We start from the raw sequence: 21,933 nt of genomic DNA, 5'->3' as shown, positions 1-21,933 counted from the left end.
GGCATGAACAACTTGGAACACGTTAAAAAGCTACAGTTTCTTCATCCCAATGTCAAATGTTGATAAAAAGCTATTGCCAAGCCATCGGTTATTTATGGGAAGACTTTTCATAATAGGCATGATATATTACCAAATGTAGAACCTTCCAACTTCTTGTATTGTCACAGCCCAAACGCTATAATATTCAAATTTAAACGATTGTTGTTCAAGTCATAAGAAAGTGAACGCAGCCATTTATGAGATTTCCCATGAATTAGAATAAATAAAGGAGAACTCAAGGTCAGGTGTCTTTCTAATCCTCGCCTTGTTAATAAGAAAACGTGCGAGTCATTCAACACGAGGCCAGATGCAGCAGACGGTATTATCAGAGGCAGTAAAACGATCAGAGCAGCTGCACCCAGCAAATGTCGCCTCACGGGTTGTAAATTAATGCTCAGGAAATGGGACACGGCGGGCAACATTTGACCGACCTGCCGATGATGTGTCATTGACGGATAATTGCTTACAAAAGGTTTCAAAGACACAACCTGGCGAAACATGGGATGGCTTTTTTCCCCCCTAGGTCACTTGAGGACTATTTAAGGCATCATTGTTTCTTCTTAAGGAGCTCTGATGTAGAAAAAGAATGACTGAGTTTAACCTAAGCTGCTTCTGTTAAATACTTGGGACATATTGAATATGGTCTTCACTTTTATTTATTTTTTTGACGGAAAATAAGAATTAAAGTGGGAATTTTGCACTTTAACTGGAGCCAATTAATAACAATAACCATACCTGTATAGCACAGCAACATAAACATCCAGACTCTTTGTGCGATTGATTTAACTGACAAATAGTTACTTTTACAGTTATTTTTTAATCGATAAAAACTGGGCCAGTGCTTTAATCTGAAGTTTCTTTTTGAATATCAATTTCTGGAATGTAACAAACAAGTAAATCTTAATCAGATTCGTAATCTAGAACTAAAGTGGTTCCGATTTATGAATAAAATGAGCATTTTAAACTTTACAAGAGGCTGAATTTATCAAAAAATTGCCAAAAATGACCCCCCAAAATTTTTTTTGACTATATTTTCTTACATAAAGAAACAAATAAAAGTCTACACAGCAAACGCAATATCAGGCCTATTACGAACACCCCTCGGCAACGACGTGAATAAAATAGCAAAACAATTTTCCACATTATCTCCACATGCTCGACATCCTCAAAAGCAAACTGGCGATTCTCAAGGCCACACAAGTATTACTTCTTATTACATCACACCAAGAACGCCAGTGGGTTCTGATTCTAGCACACTTTACCCTTTCCAGAATGTCCAAAACAAGATCAACCAGCCTCAATTTCTTGCTTGATCTTACCAACTTTACAGTTTCTAAACAGATATTCCTCAAAATGCTGAACTGCAATACAAATTGAGCATCACTTTATGGCCACCCAGAAAAAAACCACAAGAAAATCAAGTCCTCCAGACAGTCTCTCATTTGACTCAATGGTTGATTGTCAGATTTAAGAAAAAGATGGCGTCAACGTTCCTGCAGAAATCTTTTAATGCTTTCAAACCTTATTTAATCCCTCCTTGAAGCTCATTTTTTTTTTGCTTTTTCTGCCGCCATCTATTCCCATCTCAACCTAGCTTTGCCTCTCTATTGCACACTTTATCTTCTCCATTTACTTCCTCGACACTGCCGTTCCGAGTCCACATTCCCCGTGCACTTTCTTATCTGACAAGCTTCCATTTTGGTTGATATGAACCTGAAAATGAACCGGGTTTTATCTCTGTTTTCGTCTTGATAGGGAGGGCAATATTTCTTTTCAATTAGTATAAATTCAAGTCCATGAGCTGCAATTGCGCTATTTAGAATGTTTTAAATTGAAAGCATTGGCGCAGGTGAGCAGATGTTCTTTGGATTTGGCTTGGAAATGGATCAAGCAAAACATTAACAGAGAGGATAAACAATGCTTGATGGAATGAACAGACGCAGAATTAACAGATGGGATCATTTGTTCATGCTTTAGAAAATGGGATATTACTTTGATGATTTTTTTTTTTTGCTTTTCTGTTTTAAGGCTATAAAAAGTACAGGATGGTTAACTTGGAATGAAATGAATAGATAGAAAGCCCAATGGGATATGCAAAGGTTCAAATAGTATTAAAAGAGTATGTAACATTGTTTAAATTTGTTATCTGTTCACATGATTTTAAGATTTGTTGACTTTTTTGGTGTATTTGCAATTTTTCCTGAGTTGCAGGTAAGCTTTTTTTTTAATTTTTCAATGTATTTATTAAATAATGGACAAAATATGGTCGGGGTAAAAAAATAAATAAAAAAGGAACAGTTTTACCAAAAAAAAATGTTAACTGAAAGATGGCGATGAGAATTTTTGGTTTGAAAAAGTGTTATTTTGAGTTACAATAACAGTTAATAGTATTTCTAAAAGTGTATGTGTGTGTGTGTGTGTGTGTCTGTGAATGTACAAAATGTAATATTTTTAAGAAAATAATATAAAAAAATTCACTGGGAAAATAAAAGATCACTTTAAATGCGAATTTAGGCAATTTTGATACAGTGAGATAATATTTGCAACTAAATTCAACTAATATGGGATACCAGTTTGAGAAGAAGTATTTGTTCAAAGCTCTTGTTAATTCAAACAAGTTATCCGATATATGGAATCTCACCCCGGGAATGCTTGACTATTCAACTCATAAGACTGTGCTAAAGTTAGGCTCCCCCCTAGTGGTTCATGTCATCATCAAGACGGCTGCTTCTTGCCTTGTCTTCCTTCCTTGTGTATGCCAAAATAGAAGAACCTTAAGTTTCCCTCTTTTCTGTCAGAGAAGCCGAGGCGGAGCATCAATCCAACTTTTAGTTTTCCATTTTCAAGTCTGAAGAGGTATGAAGTGCTGAAGCGCATGATGCATTAGGAAAAGACTTCTTTCTCGCTTCCAAATGTAGAGAGCTCCTTCGACATTTGTTTTTTTTCTTCTTCTCTTCCCTTCACTGTGAGCTTGTAAAGCACCCGTATGGCTCTATGTTGTGTTTCTCTATCTCATTTATGTTTTCACATCTCTGCAGCCCTATTCTGGCATGTTGTCAGTGTTTGAGTCTCATCCCTCCTCCTGCAGGAAGAGTTTTTTGCTCCTCCGGGAATCCCATCTTTGCTTGCTGACTTTTTCAATTTCCAACAAAAGTTGACAAAGTTGCAACATCACTAAAACATTTTTTAAAAACTGTTAAAAGTGGAGAGGAAACTATGTTATGGAAGTGTCACCATATCTCTTGTTTCTCCCAAATATGGATAAAAAACTGAATTGACATTGCTTAAACACATTGTAGAACATCCAAACTCATGATGGTGCAGGAATACTAGTTTTTTTTCCTCAAATGATGAAGAATATGTGCTTGTGAGTTGGTCTATGTTGCTCCACCGTATGTGTAAGAATAATTGTGGTTTAAACAGCCAAAACGGGGCAGAATAAATGAGATAGAAGTGGGCTTACGTGTTTGGAGGTTGGTGATGACTGTTCCACTGGTCAGAGGTCCTTTTGTGGCATATAAAGCGATGGAGTAGGAAGTGCTGGGTTTCAGGTTGGAAAGTTGATGCTCTTGCCTGTTGCCCTCGACGAGGAATGTATCGGCAGTCACTAAAAAATATATATAAGGGAAATTCCTTAAATAAATATATTTAAAATACTCATTACATGGCATGGGTGGAAGCCTCGGGTTGGTTTGTGGGCCAATTTAACGTCAACTTGATTTTATGTGAGCCGGACCATTTTAGATATAATATTTAGATTTTTTATTTTTATAAATGGATTAAAAGAACTGGATTAAAACCCTTGAATAATTATGTTTCTATAGATCTAAAACAATGTTTATTTTTGCTTTTTTTTATGTATATTTTTAGATTTTACAAAATGATTTTTGAACTAAAAACACAGAAAAAATGGATTAAAAAATTGACCATTATTGATTTAAAAGGGTGCAAATCAGGATATTTATCATACATCTATATTCTTCATTTTAATTTGGTCCTAAAACAGAAAGTCTGCACTCATCATTTACTTTCCCGGGCCACAAAAAATGATGCGGTGGGCCAGATTTGGCCCCCCGGGCCGACACTTTGACACCAGTGGCATAGACATCAGTCTATGAAGACTGTTGAAAACAATGAATTAAAAAAAATCTTTAACCATCATTAATAAATACACATATAACAAGATTTGTCCAAAAAAAAACTACATTTACATGCTAGTCTATGAATGCTTTAGTTTACATATTGACAGAGAGCTCAGCAATAGCGTACCATTTTTATCTGGGAAGCCATATAGCAGAAATAATGAAAAGTAGGCATCCCTTGACATTTGTTTTCTGGCAGTTCATAAAAAATCCGGCAGTGACTGATGGTTTGGCACTAGGGACTTTCCACTTTGCGACAGCTCTATCAGGTACATTGTGTTACATAGCACAAAATTTGCTCTTGGCTCCATTATTTGTCCGTCTGGCCACAAATGTCATTATCTTTTATGACAGCAGCTTGCATAACAAATTGTTGCCTTACTATTGTAACAAAATCAATTCTTTATTCGACCGCTTATCCTTCACATCACTAGTCATTTAAATAATTGATTAGTGTAGAATAAAACGGTGGAGGTCAAGGCAGAGCATCGTGATTATCTAAATGGTAAAAGGTTAATGACTGCCGACGGTGGCAGTCAAGAGAACATTGTGCATGTCAAGTGGTTTGCAACTAGTTTTGCTTCACTGACTTGGCAAGCCTCCCATGGTTCAGGGAGCAAATTATAAACAGACCCTTAGAGGCCAAGCAATATGGCTATCGTCACCTATCTGGATCAGGCTGTCATACAGTAAGGACATGGAAGGTATTGCGAAAAGAATGTTCTACTCTAAACTGCATTATTTTTCTTTTTTTTGGCTCGGCCTTAAGTTCAAGCAAGCATGATGAAGGATGGTGAAGGGAAAGACAAATGGCTGTGTGTTCTCTCGAGAGGATGCGCCACACTCTTGATGGGAAAAGCCTTGGTGTTTGCCTATTGTATCGCATCGATTTTCTGACTAAAGTTTACAGTCAAGCTAACTGTGTCCTACATTACTCCCGTCTTTTCACTCACATGTACCGTATTTTGCTGTTTAATATACCCCGGTTATATTAAATGATTTTTGCTTTTTTTTTTTAAGCCTCCCGTTTGAGCGCCATTTAATATACCCCTGCAAAGTGGCGGCCCGGGGGCCAAATCTGAAAGTAAAAAATTTAGTTCAAAAAATCATTTTCTAAAATCTAAATATATAGATAAAAAAGCCAAAATAAGCATTGTTTTAGATCTATAAAAACTAGATATCCAATTCTTTTAATCCAGTTATTTTAATCAATTTATTAAAAATAATCTAAATATTGTATCTAAAATGGTCCGGCCCACGTGAAATCAAGTTGACGTTATAAAGCGGCCCGAGTCTGATACCCTTGGCGTAATGGATCGTACCTTCCCGTTTGTGCGCCATTTAATATACCCCTGTCGTTTAATATACCTGGATATATTAAATGGAGGGTATATTAAACAGCAAAATACGGTAATACTGTGAACTTACCTTGGTTATGCGTGAGAGTCAGCACATAATTGTCGACAATGGACATGGGTGGGTTCCACCTCAGCAAGGCTCCTTGTGGAGTGATGTTGAGTGCAGTCAACTCTGATGGCATGTCCATAGCTAAAATCATAAAAATTGGTTGATAATATTTACAAATGATCCATTTCACAAATGCCACACACACAAAAAAACGCTACACTAATCAAAAAGGCATGTCACGATCCCTTCAGGTAATAAACTTTCAAAGGCCACGCAAATGTTTGTTCCCAATTAAATACAGTAGAGTGTTATTTTTGCCTTTGACATCCACATGTGAGTGGTAATTACACACTCCCGGGCATTTTGGATTACTAATACTGCTCAATAAAGAGAAGACATCTTCCTCAAAGTGAAATGCGTAGTAAAAATATGCAGCCGATGTTCACCTCAACCTTCTAATTCCGTTCTTAGACAAGCTGGACATGCCAGTGCGGAATTAAAATTTAATTAAACCTATGACCTCCATGTTTTGGCCCCAATTTCCCACTTGGGCTTGTTTTTTTTTTGTACACATTACGGAAAATGGCAGGCAAATAGGGAAAAGTGCTAGTGCTATACTATTCTGTTTATTTAAAGTAATGAAAAGTGTCCTGTAGTCATGACAATAGGAAAAAAAGTAACTGTGTTGGTAAAGATACTGTGGTGACCTGAAGTTCTTATCGCTAGGACAGATGAGTAGACCTGAACAAAGTCATTACTTTAATTGCCAAAAGGTTTAAGCAAATTATGCGGAGGCTTATTCAGTCAATTAGATTTGCAATGGGGGATACATAGAGCGAGACCAGGAGAAAAAAAACACATACACACACACACACACACACACACACACACACACACACACACACACACACACACACACACACACACACACACACACACAAACAAAGGCAATTCTTTTATCTAGGTCTCTGACAATCCAATCATTTTGCTCCATCTTCTGATTGCACTTGTGAATCACGAAATGCAGTTATGGTTTGTTTGTGAAGCAAAAGAAGGTAAGTGGATAGTCCTTGTATTTAAAAATAGTTTTTGGGAGCATGATCAAATACTTATAAGTCAAGAAATGTTTTTTTTAGGGAAAAGAAAGATTCTGTAGCCTAAGTATCAACAGCTAAACATTAGAACTGAAGAAAGGATTTGAGCAAATTGAGCAAATCTTCAAAAATAAGACCAACACACACAATATACATTAGTACATCATTTCAGTCACTTAAGATAGGCCAATAATATTTTTGAGTACTTTGTGTATAAAAGGATTCTCCAGTTTATATCAATGTAAACCAAAAACCTGGCAAAGTTTTTTTCTATAAGAAATTTCAGTCCTAAATATTTAATCCAAAATGTAGTACTATTTAGTAAACAACAGTGATCCACTTCAGTATGCCGACTACATACTCCTGTCCTTTGATTTAAATGTGTGTTTCTTGTTTGCACGACCTGTTAGCACACTTCACTGTAGTGTGACGTGCTAATTAATTGGCAATTTAGAATAGCTGTCCCTCTGGTACAATATGATGTCACAGTATTTACGTAGTACTTGATGCAGATATCCCCAACGTGCCATCACAAACAAAACGTTCTAACATAGTAACAACAGAACTGTTGGATAGAAACACAACTCATACGTTTCATTAAAAACAATTAGATTAAATAATCACTTATCACAATCCCAGTATTTCGCAGATTTTTTTTCTCCATAGATTGTGATTACAGGTCATGAAAGTATGTAACGTTTCTACTTTTGATACTCCAAAAGGGTATAACTTTTCTTTTTTTAAACTGCAATGTAAGTACCATTCAGACAAAAGTGAGGCCATCAAAATCTGACATGTCAAGCTTTGCAGTTCTTGTAAGCATTTCATTCCCGAATTGACGTAGACTTGCATTGCAAAATTGCCACCTGACAAAAGATTTTTCTGTCCACTTCGATTCCAACATTTTCCTGGATTTATACTGCAATACATGTCAATTTTGATGCTTCCTGACAGTCAACACAACTGAACCACCACAAAACTACCCTGAAGAATACACTGGAATAAAGTGCATGTCAAACTTCCATTAAGGTTACTTTTCTTTCTTATGAATCACTTTAAAGTACAATTCGAATATACCATTGCTCCCTGGCACATTATACCATTTTAATCTGATTATATGTGGCAAACTATGATGCACTGAAAGCATTTTTTTAATGTTTTAACTCGAGCAAAAGGCTGTATACTGATAAGTCCTTGGCTTGGCCAGGAACGCACAAGTTGTCCTCATTTGCTATGAGGTCATTCTAATTTGTGCAGCACTAGTGGCCATTATGTGGAGCAGAGAGGAAAGAGACAATATTTCTTGTATGTGACCTGTTATTACTTTAAAATATGCAACAGCTCACGTTAATATTCCTGCATGCAGCTCTTTACTTCCAATGACTGAGACTGTGAGATTTAATAGCAATGACTAGGCAAGCAATTTTATTATCTAAGTACTGTTTAATATCTAAGTACTGTTGCAAACAGTATATATTTAGATATTAAACTCTGTCCTATGAATATAATTTTGAGAGCTGGTTACAACAGTACTTAGATATTAAACAGTACTTGGATATTAAACAGTACTTAGATATTAAACAGTACTTAGATATTAAACAGCAATTAGATATTAAACAGCAATTAGATATTAAACAGTACTTTGATATTAAACAGTACCTAGATATTAAACAGTACTTAGATATTAAACAGTACTTAGATATTAAACAGTACTCAGATATTAAACAGTACTTAGATATTAAACAGTCCTTAGATATTAAACAGTACTCAGATATTAAACAGTACTTAGATATTAAACAGTACTCAGATATTAAACAGTACTTATATATTAAAAAGTACTTAGATAATATACAGTACTTAGATATTAAACATTACTTAGATATTAAAAAGATAAAAGACCGCCGACCAAAAGGGACCAAAAGACCGGCGACCAAACGTCCGGTCACGGTCTACTGCTCGTAGCTAGCCGGCATATGCTCCGGCACCCCCCGACCTTCGTAAAGATGAGTGGAATGGATGATAAATAGGAAGACACTACGTGGTTTGTCATTACTGGCGATTAATATTCTTTTGATCACATCTCTGATGGATTATGGGAATACATTTGTCAAAGCACTATCACTATCAGTCTTACATATGAATCTTAATTTAAGACAAATATGTGTTCGTTTTAATATGCAGTGACAAACTGTAACAGAGTGTTGCTAATTTCAACAAAGAGTCATTTTAAGTATAGATAGTAAAAAAACAAATGGGATAAGAAAGAGGATTGGTCAGATTAGCGCATTATCTACTTGGTTTCCCCAAATATATTTTCTGTCGGTCTACGTGTATCAGGATTGAAATTTGTACAGATTTGAACCTGTAGGTGTTCTTTGTGAAGCTGATAAATTAGCCAGAGTGTAATAGTCTTTTCAGGAGAGATCATTTATTAAAGGTCCTGACATTTTGGGTATGAGCACATTGTTAGTCTTTAAACATCTCATCACAGAGTCCATTTACTCTCAAGCCAAACTGTCGTTTGCCAAATGCCAACACTTTTAGTGTTGAGCAGCAAAAATGAAAAATGCCTCACTGATTTTCTTTCCCAATTATTATTTTATCTCATCGGATAATTAAAATAACTTTACATTTTTTCCTACGGGCAATGATGGATAACTATGGTAAAATGAAATAGGTCAGTGTCAAGAAAAGATAGATTAAAAGAATCTGGCGTTATGGAAATGTTTTTTTAGTAGCTCGACTGCCCTTTTTTTGGGTAACGCTTTTAACCATATGGGCATTGTTTGGGTCAAGGAATAAAAGTGTAAGGGTGGACAACAAAGTAGAGATTACAGCGAATGAAAGGCTAAAGAATGACGTCTTTTAGCCTTTTGCCTCGATTTCAATGAATGTTTGAACATGGCTTTTCTTTGCAAATCATCACTCATTGACATGCAAACACACTTTCTGCTTTCTTCCTCACAAACCCAAGATTATGCATCCACTACATGAAGCGTGTTAATCTTATGGAAAAGGAATTCTTGGAATGGGAATAAAGTGCGCTCCATATTGGCGCACTGATGCCCAATTCCGATTGGAAAAATAATCAGAGGTGAATTCTCCTCTTCCAAAATGGGAATAAGGAAAAGGAGGAGACTTTTTTTTTTATTGGAGAGAAGCAGTGAAGCGCAGGGAGCAGGAAAGTGGGCAAGGAGGTGAAAAGATTCAAGAGGCAAGACGTGGAGCGAAAGAATAAAGAGGAGAGGCCGCAGTAAGATGGACTGCAGAATAGCTTACCAATTACCAGGTCAGGGGATCGACATTTTCATCTCTCGCCACAGTGCCAGATGCCTGCTGTACCCTTTCATTTTGCCTGATATGGGCGTTTTTTTTCTGTTGTCTCTACTTTATTTCTTACAACCCTGAGCTGAAGGTCATTGTGGTGAAATCATATTTTTCTTATTAATATATTGCAACATGACCCGTTGTTTTGAGAGAAAGTACATGGCATTTTTCCATCAAAATACACAACGAGCCAATGATGATACTGCTTAGAACGCTTATATATGTATGTGTATGTATATGCATGTATATATGTGCTTATGTATGTGTATGTATGTATATATGTGCTTATATATGTATGTGTATGTATATGTATGTATATATGTGCTTATATATGTATGTCTATGTATATGTATGTATATATGTGCTTATATATAGATGTGTATGTATATGTATGTACATATATATATGTGCTTATATATAGATGTGTATGTATATGTATGTACATATATATATGTGCTTATATATAGATGTGTATGTATATGTATGTATACATGTGCTTATATATGTATGTGTATATAGATGTATGTGTATCTGTGCTTATATATGTATGTGTATGTATATGTTTGTATATATGTGCTTATATATGTATGTGTATGTATGTATATATGTGCTTATATATGTATGTGTATGTATGTATATATGTGCTTATATATGTATGTGTATGTATGTATATATGTGCTTATATATGTATGTGTATGTATGTATATATGTGCTTATATATGTATGTGTATGTATGTATATATGTGCTTATATATGTATGTGTATGTATGTATGTATGTGCTTATATACACATTGGCAACATATAAGCACATATAGCTTATATATATATATATATATATATATATATATATATATATATATATATATATATATATATATATATATATATATATATATATATATATATATATATATATATATATATATATATATATATATATATATATATGTATAAAAATATATATAGACAAGGTACATGACATTTTTCCATCAAAATACACAACGACCCAAAGATAGCAGTCACAGATAATTGCAAACATATTAAAATGCTATTTGATATTGAACTATATTTGCTTCCTGAATAAAAACATGACAACGTAATGATATTTTTTGTATCTTTTTCAGTTGACATGATGTGCGTTTGCCTACCTGTGAAGACCGAGGCGCTGACCAATTTACTCTCTTGGCTCCCCCTGACAGCATTTAAACTGATCTCATACTCTGTAGCAGGGAACAAACTGGACAAGGTATAGTTGGTCACATCGCTGTCAATCACAACGCTGTCCACTCGACCTGCGAAGAAAACACACAGAAACTTCACTTTGTCTCCATTCCCAGGTTGTCGTGTTCAATATAAAATGCATTTATTATTCAATCATAGCAAAAGAAGACTAAATGATGTATGGCTCTAATTTAAAAAGTATAATTAAGATTCATTGGTAGAGGATGACGCTATTATAGTGTGCCAGAAAATCATATTAAAATATGGTAAAATAAATACCTCTGTCTGACTGGTAGGAGAGCTTATAATATTCAAATGGAGCCAGTGGTTTAATCCAAGAAATGGTCACGATGTCCTCAGCCACGGCGGACACCGTCATTTGCTTAGGTGGATCCATACCTAAAGGATAAAGACCAAAGTTTGTTTGAAAAAAAAACATATATACTGCATAAAATGTTGAAGTTAAGGGTAGTATACCTTGATGAAATGACACTGAGAGTTTTGACAGTCACAAAAAGAAATATTTCTCTTTTCTATTGGAAGTTTTTCAGTAAAATGTAGCTGACAGGCACATTTTGCTTTTTACCTGGACCTTCCCCCCCCACTCAATTGCAATTATGTTATGATTATTAAGTGCTAAAGATGGAAAACAAGCATTTTTAAAAAGATGTTTTTAAAAACTGGTCATTCAAAGCACGTACCGTATTTTCACGACTATAAGGCGCACTTAAAAGTCTTAGATTTTCTCCAAAATAGACAGTGCTCCTTATAATCCAGTGCGCCTTTTATATGGAAAAAACTGAAAACCAAAAACGAAAAACCACCACTGTCGGATATTAAAAAAACACAAACGCCTGAACTGAAACAATACTGTTAAATATGCAGATGCCATCTTAGTTTACAAAATCTTCCATCATATAGCTCCTCCCCCACTGCAAGATTTTATACAAAAAAATCCAAAACATCAACAATGGCTGGCTCTAGAGGTGACTGTGTAGTGAGTGCTTCATACCTGGAAGTCAATAGCAATTACCGTATTTTCACGACTATAAGGCGCACTTAAGTCTTAAATTTTCTCCAAAATAGACAGTCCACCTTGTAATACAGTGCGTCTTATATATGGAAAAAATGTCATTCTTGAGGGTGCGCCTTATAATGCGGTGCGTCTTATAGTCGTGAAAATACGGTAATCTGCGTGAAACAAATTGAGGCCCACTTGTAGTGCGCAATTGCATAAGGGAACATTGCATAAGACCAAATGTAATCATTGAGTTCATTCTTTTTATGACCTAACCTGTTGTGAGTGATGCCATAATAGGCTCAGAGGTGACATCTCCCTGTATTGTGATCAGGCTGACGGTGTACTGAGTGGAAGGAAGCAGCCCTTGCACCAGCGACCTCGTTTTGGAACCATCCAGGGTCACCTTAGAGGTGTCGGTGCCGTCAGCAGAGCTGTAGCTGAGGATGAAGACGTCAGCGGGTGGTGCTGGCGAGCTCCACGCCGCCAGAACTGAGTCGGAAGTCACCTCGGACAAGTAGAGGTGGGAAACGGGTCTGATCCCTGCAGGAATATGGATTAAACGTCGAGAGGGGAGACGGCGAGTCGAGCTGACGGCGAGGTAGAGTGGAGAAATATATAAAAGGTGTCGTCAAAGATGGAAATGGAGAAAGAAACCTTGGTGGTGATGGATGGATGGAAGGATACGGCGGGCAAAATTAGCCTTGGGTGAGATTTTGATCCAGTAGACCAGAAAGTCAGGAAGATGTGATGATTTAATCGCTGCTTCAGAGCAAAGGCTAATTGGATGATGTGCCATAAAGATGAAGTTGTGATAGGATTGATCATGAAAAGAAAATGGAAAAAAGCCAAGATGGGAGCAGATGTTGCTGTCCAGCCGTATGACTTGGAAAGAGGAATTGAATGAAAATGAAGCAAAAAGTCCCATAGATAGATTTTGGACTTTTTGCAGTCAGTACAGATTATATTTATTGTAAAGTTTAATTGAAGGTTATATACTCGTGTAGCTGACAGCTATTTACGCTTGATCAAACTTAAAAAATCAAGCTTTTGAAGCGGCATTTCAAGTGAATATCCCATGCTTTCGTTTAAGATGAGCTCTCCATGGTACCAATAATTAGATGTTACTTTTGAAGTCGATGAAAGGATGACATCCAATTAACTTTTTCATCCCCCTTATCTTCCATCTTATCAACCTGTCATCTTGCCCATGTCCAATGGTTAAAGCAGTATTATTTGCCCAAGAAATAAAATGAAGTTCTACAAGTAAGATGATGTTAAAGATGACAATAACTGCAATTGCCATGGCGAGGATCGAATGGACATCCAGTTACTTTTGGAACTACCAAATCACTGCTGTCTTAAATGGACAGAAAATTCATCAGGAAGGATTATGATTGACCATGTGAATGAAAAGAAACAAGGTAGAAGATGAAGGAAATGATTGTATGAGTGAGGAAATAAACATGTATGGGCCAAGTTAAAAAAAAAAAAGCCCCATCAATAATAATTGCAATGTAAGTGAACTCATTAGATCTCCTTATTTTGTCCCTGAACTGTGGTTATATATATTTTTTGTTACAGAGTGACTCACCTTTTGTTCAGAAAATTCTCAACCAGTCTCCATTGGATCCTTAAATTCTATCCTATAAATATTTTGTGTTTTTTTTTTTAAAGAACCTCTGCCGCCTGATTTGGTTGACAAAAACTCAATTACGGTGAACAGGCTGACTTAGTGTTTTCTTTTGCTTTCCTATTAGCAAAAACACATATAAAATGTGCCCGAAATAATGACTTGAGTATTTTTTGTTGTTGTCTGGTCCCATTTTCTTCTTTGGAAAAGCAGTTTTATTATACCTTACTAGTTAAAGCAACATACCGTATTTTCACGACTATAAGGCGCACTTAAAAGTCTTAAAATGTTCTTCAAAATAGACAGGGCGCCTTATCATCCAGTGTGCTTTATATATGGAAAAATTGTCATTCATTGAGGGTGCGCCTTATAATGCGGTGCGCCTTATAGTTGTGAAAATGGGGTAATCTCATTACTAATACTAATAAAAATTATACTATAACTGATAAGTATTTGTGTGAATGCATGTCTTTTAGAAGGGGAAATTTCACCTTATGAGGCGAGGATGTTTTGTTGTCTTAAATTTCTGAAGACAATGTTAACTACGACTTAACTGTGAAAGAAAACAACAACAAAAAAGCTTTACTTTTACCTGTAAATGCATCTATGGAGGCCACATTGCTCTGCTGTCTCCCTCTCTTTGCTGCCACTGTGATGGTATATTCCGTTCCGGGCTCCAGCTCTGTCAAAGTAGTGGTAGTTTCCTCTCTAGGTACTGTCAACTTGAAAAAAACCCAAAGAAAACTAGAATCAAATAATGCCGACACACATATATCGGAATGTTTGCACTACAGTACATCCTTAATATTTCCTTTTTCTATTCTCATTCACCTCTGTAGTCACGCCTGAAGAAGACGTGAAGGTGACCTTATACAAGTCAATGGGGCCCTGGACTATGCCCCATACCAGGGTGATGGTGTTGTCTGTAGATGCTGTGACGGTTAGATCCATAGGCACATCCAGACCTGAAAATATGGACAGGCAAAAACAAATGTGGTAAATGCTATAAATTTTTTGCTACATTGTCAAATTTAGCTTACAGGCTTTGCCTATATCCGCCTCCATTAGAATTATGACCAGCTAACATTACTAAGCGTGTTAATGGCTTCTGATATGAAATTTATACAGCGTATACTAGCAGGTAAGGCATGAAAATACAACTTGGATATTAGTACTTTTTCCACGATAAAGAGAGAAAAGTAACTCACCCGTTCTGGCGTTCATCGTAGCCGATGTACTTTGATTTTCGCCTTTCATAGCAGAAATACCAATACCATACTCTGTGCCAGGCACTAGATCTAAAAAAAAAACATTTGAAATCAGCCCAAAATAAGAAGGAATGAAAAGACTGAGTCGGGTTGTTTTTTTTAGGAAAACATCAAATTATCGATTGCACAGAAAAATAAACACTTGCAATTTTCTTGCGTCTAATACGCCCACAGGACAACATGAATTTGGAGGAATGCAATTACCAGCTTGGCATGTGAAAGATTTACCTCAGTACAAAGTGGATATGCAGTTATAAAGGGGAAAAAATCAAAGTTATCTGTACACTTACCAGTGAGAGTTGTCTTAGTGGTGGCTCCCTCATTTCTTGGTACAATTACTTTTTCATATTGATCACCTGCCAGTGTGCTGTATACTACTTGGTAGGCTTCCACCTAGGAGTACACATAATTAGGGATATTAAAACTATTGACTAGTCTTAATGTTTATTTCCAGTTTAATGAACATTCAGAGATATCATGGATATAGTCACAAAATTATATGGTATCGGATAAAGTGAAACCTTCCTAAAGAAGACATATTGTGGAGTTTATTTCTTTTAAATCACTTGTAAACAAATGGGTTGTCAGTTAATTACATAAGTGTATATCCGATTTTAGTTTTAATGTTATAAAATTCCTCTATTTAGGAGAAAGATCTCCAGAACTACGTACGAACCTCTGCCATGCAACTGTAGTGATAAAGTATTAAAAAGTATTTAAATAAAGTACATCACAAATCACCTTTGACTTTCAGTTATGATGAACTATCTTATTGTGTGATGAACATTTTTCACCATTACAGCAACATAGACAGATTATTAATCCATCCCTGGAAAAACTGCAACATAAATTACTCAAAACCTAAAGAGTTTAAGGTTTAATGACGGCAATCCATTTCATAGACATGATTTCCTTCAGGAAATTTATTTCCAACAGATTGTGCTCTCAGCGATCCCTGCTGCGCCAACTTCTTTATTTATGCTTTGTTTGCACTCTGCAGAATTATAAGATATTTAATAATGGAAATGTGCCTTTAAATTTGGAGTTTTATTAATTGATGTTAGGTTCATTAATAATTATACCTTAATATAATTATAAAACAATACAAGGGAGACATCTGATTAATTATCTATATTTAATTAAATTGGCATCTCTGGTGTTACTTGCAAGTGAGAATCCATTTTGACAATTTCTCCTGCCCATTTAAGGCCACAAATCAAAACAATTAAAAGGTTATTGATTAATCCAATTGCGTAAAGCAAAACAACAACTATAACAATCATTGCAGGTTATTGATTAAGATCGGACCTCAAAAACAACTCCATACGAAATTAATCAACTTAAGCGTCCTTCTAGGTCTGCATTCTGGGGTAAAGGTCAGTCTTATCTTCCAGTAAACAGTCCTCAGATAATAGTATTACAGAATTAATCCAACATTGATTTCCATCGGATCGATAGCTGATAAAACGCTTGGGTTATTAAAGATTAAGATGACACGTCCTATTTTTTTTACATACATATTGCATATCAATCCAGGCTTATACTTTCTTTCACTTATATTACCTGCGCCTCACTGTTGTCCCATTCCAGCTCCAAAGTGGTGGAGGTCTTGGAGAGTAAACGCAGGTTCTTGGGGGCGTCGATCTCTGAGAAGAACGATAAAGCTGACAACATTGGGGAGACTGAGACCAATTCTCAGGGGGGTTGAACAAGCACATATCAGCACAACCATCAGAAACTACGCAGTACACTTGAATAATGTATCCGTCAATATCCAAAACAGATCAACGTTCGGGGTGTAAACTTTAGCGGAGTCTATCAAATGACCTTGGAAAGCAGACTACACCAGGTCCATATGTCATGAACAGTGTTATTCCCGAAAGGCAGACTCGGAATAGCATGCAGCATGATTACCACATCTGCTTGCTGTCAGCACTCACCGGTTGTAAATTCAATGGAAATAGATCCGCTTGCATTTCCGTTCCTTACGCCGCCCACAGACACCTCGTAAGTGGAAGCTGGACGCAGGACCTTCCCGATAAAAAAGGTAAGATTGGTGATTTTAGAACAGGTACGTGCAAGCCTTTAAACCAGATAGCAAAGATCATTTTACATGTTTATATTCCACAATAAATGTTCCACAAAATCATGTTTCTTTGCATCCTTGGTTAAAATATCGGTATTTATTATAAGAATTCAATAGAGCTCATTTTTATTACCGTATTTTCCTCAAGCTTTGAACCTTGAGTGATGCCTTTCATGTCATTGAGCATTTAAGAGCACATTTTACACTTTTCTTTTCATCTCAAAGTGAATTTAGTCATTCTAACCAATGGGGAAAAGCTTATTTTATGGTTTTTATCTATAATAGTAATATCAAGTGACAGTCAAAATGCTATATTAAACCTTGTATTCATGTCATCAAACAGAAAAATAGTTTTATGTTGAACTAAATTGCCCTCGATAAATAAATTTGACGTCAAAAGTGGCATTTAATGATACACATGAAGAAATAAATGAGCAATTTTCTGAAAAAAAAAACACCAAAACAAACCCAAATCCAAACTATCAAGTAGTATTAATACTTGCTCATGTAAATACTTAGTTTGCCCCAATAAAAACAGACCTTTGCTTCACTTTGTTTAAAAAAAAGAGGTACTAGAACCTATTTCTACTTCAGATTGACCATAAACATGCCTTAAACTCACCTGCAAGGTGTACTGGCTGAGTGTAGGCTGAAGGCGAAATGTAGTACGAGGACCCTCGCCTGACACCAGGCCGTAACGCAACACAATCTGATCAATCTTGGCTTTGGGCAGCATCCACTCCAAGAACGCTACCGTGTCGGACACATCTCGTACAACCAGCTGAGTGGGTCCGTCAATCACTGTGAAACAAAGACATTGGTGACAATTCAATTCAACACAGTTGACATTTGCTGACATTTGCACCAACTGTATTAGGTGCTTGACTGTAGTAATTGGGTTAAATTATGGAAATTGTTGAAGCCAAACTGCATTTCTGGAATTGCTTTAATTATTAGTATTTTTTTTAATATTAATTTTTGAAAATACAACAATAACCAGTCACCTAATAAAGCATTTTTTCTTTAAACCTAGAAATGTTAGCTTTTGGTGATATTTACATAGTACAGTGTATTGTATACACACATGTACTATCTAGAAATACATCTAAAAAATGTTTTTTTTGGGGGCATTAAAATATTTTTAAGGCTGTTACTCATTTCAAGTGAATAATTATAATAATGAAACTAATTAATGTACACTTTAAATGACAAATTTGGGAAACTGTATTAACCACTGACCCACCAGGCCAATAAATAAATTATAAGCATAAAATATTACAATAATAAATAATGACGTTGGAAAATATTACTTAAGTTTACTTTTATTCACTGATACTGATATCATATAACACCTAACTTTATAAAGACTGATGCAGCATTTGGGAAAATGCAGCCAACCTTTTCCAAAATGTCAATTTGAGACCCACATTCAATACCAAGATGACATTTTTCTATATTTATGTATTTTCTTCTTGTGTCTTGTTGACCTGGAAGGAAACTCCAGGGAATGCTGTGTGTTTCATACAATGTGCAAAAAGGGAAGCAAGCTCTTTTTCTTTTCACTTTCTAGGCGGAATAAGTCTTTGCATTCAAAGTTTGACATATTGTAGTCCACCTTCTTGCTTGATGTAATCACAATTGGACCCTTGGGTCTCGTCCTAGAAAAAGCACCCGTGGAACACAAGAGCCAAGAAGTAGCAACCCTCTGGTTTTTCCCTTGGACACCTCATCATACTTCTGTCTCGAAGGAAGAATAAATCTACCTCATGAATAACTGAAGGCCTTCAAAATTTGCCTTAACCTTCTTACGTGAACCAATCAGGTGTCTTTTTCGCAGTGTTAAAATATGAATGAGCAGCCGGCATGAATTATTAAGCTGCTTAATTACGACTCATAACTTGAACAAAGTCTTGACAGAATATTGATAGTGTTTGGAGTACAGACAGGGATTGGATGAACAACTTGAACAACTGAATCAAATCTATTAGAGATGCATTCATGAGGAGAGCGGCAATACATCACTGAGACATCAGTCAATGTCTATAACATTACATATTGATATGGTAGTAGTACTTTTACCGCTATCCAATGTGATTTGGAGCTGGACAGATACTGTAAAATGTATTCTAGATGAAATAATTGAAATACTATCACATTCTTCTTATATTTATTTTATACAGTATTTCATTGTGTTTTATATTTATTTTATACAGTATTTCATATATATTTTATACAGTATTTCATTGTATTTTATATTTATTTTATACAGTATTTCATTGTATGTTATATTTATTTTATACAGTATTTCATTGTATTTTATATTTATTTTATACAGTATTTCATTATATTTTATATTTATTTTATACAGTATTTCATTGTATTTTATATTTATTTTATACAGTATTTCATTGTATTTTATATTTATTTTATACAGTATTTCATTGTATTTTATATTTATTTTATGCAGTATTTCATTGTGTTTTATATTTATTTTATACAGTATTTCATTGTATTTTTAGCATGCTCGCATCAAAGTTACATTCTTTGTCTTTGAGGATTCTAGGTGTCCAATCCATTTGGACTAGTATATTTGGCAGCAATTCAACATCAATGGCAGACAATTGGTTAAATGAGTTGCTTATAAATTGGTTCCGCCATCTTGGCTCCAAGGTAAATGGTTCATTGTTGCACTGAACGTGAACGCAATTATGTTGACAACATACTAAGTTGTCATACTATGTCGATGAATTTTGTGTATACTACAAGATTGTGGAACAAATTTGAAGTTTTGTGCATGAGATTTAGTACCTACATGTTGTGACAGTAGCTGTAACAGGCTGACTGCGACCTTGGTCTCTGAGCGCCACCAGGTTTACTGTGTACTCTTCTCCTGGTCTTAGACCAGTTTGTACAAAGGAGGTGATGGTGCTGGGCAACTGGGCCGTCATCCCACCGTCATTGTCCTGAAGGTAGAAAACAAAACACCGTCAATGTGATAGGTGGGAACCAAAAAAAATAACGTCAACTTGATTTTACGTGGGAATTTGGGTGATTCATTTTAATAACAGAACTGCATTGCCACCATCTGCCGGCACATAGATGCTGAAGTGAGTTGATGAGCTTCTTTTTTTTTTAAACCAAAGTATAATGTGATCATTTTTCATGGCCCTCTCATACTCAGGCAGGACAGTGCTTAAGAATCCCTCTCCTATACAACACTATTATTGCTCCACTCCCAGCTGGAGACAAAGTTACACATACACTCCCTTCTGACAGACAGATGTTACACCTGCAACGCCTTCCCGAAGGCCCATAAGATGAAGACTCATGTTCCACCATGTAAAAGGCATAATTACATTTATAATCTGACTAAATTAATCATTTCAAGCTTCATTGCCAAGATGTCATGCAACAACATCCGTGATATTCCAATGACAAGCTGCGCCTAGTCTCAGACTGAGTCATCTAAAATAATACTACATAACAAATGTCGGCCATTTTTTGGTTCCAGTGTGCTTGTTAATGCAATATCCCCACTTTTATAATCAAAAGTAATATTAAAGTTGTATTATACCCATGTAATTTGACTGGGAGGGACATATTTATGAATGATTCATGTTTTTTGAGGTTTTTTTTGTCCGAGGGAGATTTTGTTGGCTCTTAGGCCAGCCATTTTTTGTTCATCTATTAAAAGAGAAAGGTCAGCCTTGGATACTTTTGTTTAAAAAGTGCAATGTGTTTTTGTTAATGGGTTGCAATACAGTTCAAAATCATAGACCAGTACAAGCTCAAGTTTTAAGGTCAGAGTTCTGTCAGAAATAAAAAGTTAAAAGTGTGTTCACAAACACATTCGATGACATTTGAAATGAACTTTACGTAGCAATCTTTCGCCTGCTTTTCTGGGAAATGGAAACAATTTGAAGAGTCTGAATTTGTATGCAATAAAAAAACAATAATAATGGAATTGGTTGCTCCTTTAGCACTATTTTTGACGCTGTACAGATGCAAATGCTTTAATGTTGATGTTGAGTTTGTACAGAACTAGTACTTTATGCGCAATTTTGTAACCTATTGAACAAAATGACATTTTAAATGCATTAACAACATTAACATTAATGTTCTGCCAAAAGCATATTTTAAGCTATGGGAGAATTTCATTGTGTTTGCATGTATTGTAGTAGTCTTAGTTCTTCTTCCAAGTACAATACAGAATTTTAATTTGTTTTATAACCACATAGTAACTCAAAACACTGACATATTTAATCATCTAACCAAATGAATGGAATTACCACTCATTTCTCCTATAAAATAATGGGTATTGTTGTTTTTTTAACTGCATTTCCCTGTCATTATACACTCGGAATTTTTTATAAAGAACTGGAAAACAAGACCACACAATTACAGAGATAACAAATTAGAAAAAACAATTATAGGCCTCTGAACTTTCAAAGTTTTACATCCCTCCGTCAGCTTTAAGAAGATGATGCATATGCATCACAAGCTGTTGTGATGTACAGGAAACAAGATGGTGCCAAGTACCCACTCGCTATTTCCTCCTTTTCAAGGGTGACGGGATGAGTCACAAGAAATATGAGCTGTGTTTAAGCTGCCAGACTCATTTAACACAAATTCATCTACAAAAAGGTGTTACATAATGCAAACATTTCACCATGTCTTTTGTAATTTTAGTAATGTTT

At 35.5% G+C, this 21,933-nt stretch overlaps 1 protein-coding gene across 1 annotated transcript in view; it reads right to left on the bottom strand.

Annotated features, from left to right (window-relative positions):
- tnr (tenascin R (restrictin, janusin)) overlaps window positions 1-21,933 on the bottom strand; it is a 53,876-nt gene that overhangs the window by 12,407 nt on the left and 19,536 nt on the right. The window contains exons 10-22 of the mRNA XM_077724253.1: window positions 20,049-20,199; window positions 17,859-18,037; window positions 17,091-17,181; window positions 16,714-16,796; window positions 15,441-15,543; window positions 15,091-15,180; window positions 14,714-14,847; window positions 14,475-14,604; window positions 12,526-12,792; window positions 11,511-11,630; window positions 11,159-11,302; window positions 5,610-5,729; window positions 3,503-3,646 (exon numbers count right to left, since the gene is read on the bottom strand). Of these exons, the coding sequence (XP_077580379.1) occupies window positions 3,503-3,646; window positions 5,610-5,729; window positions 11,159-11,302; window positions 11,511-11,630; window positions 12,526-12,792; window positions 14,475-14,604; window positions 14,714-14,847; window positions 15,091-15,180; window positions 15,441-15,543; window positions 16,714-16,796; window positions 17,091-17,181; window positions 17,859-18,037; window positions 20,049-20,199 (1,756 nt within the window). The remainder of the gene's footprint in view (window positions 1-3,502; window positions 3,647-5,609; window positions 5,730-11,158; window positions 11,303-11,510; window positions 11,631-12,525; window positions 12,793-14,474; window positions 14,605-14,713; window positions 14,848-15,090; window positions 15,181-15,440; window positions 15,544-16,713; window positions 16,797-17,090; window positions 17,182-17,858; window positions 18,038-20,048; window positions 20,200-21,933) is intronic.

The sequence above is a fragment of the Stigmatopora nigra genome, chromosome 9 (assembly GCF_051989575.1).
Source record: "Stigmatopora nigra isolate UIUO_SnigA chromosome 9, RoL_Snig_1.1, whole genome shotgun sequence".
In the NCBI taxonomy this organism is placed as follows: Eukaryota; Metazoa; Chordata; class Actinopteri; order Syngnathiformes; family Syngnathidae; genus Stigmatopora; species Stigmatopora nigra.
Note: the sequence above shows the minus strand (reverse complement) of the source record. Positions and strands in the feature narration are given on the sequence as shown.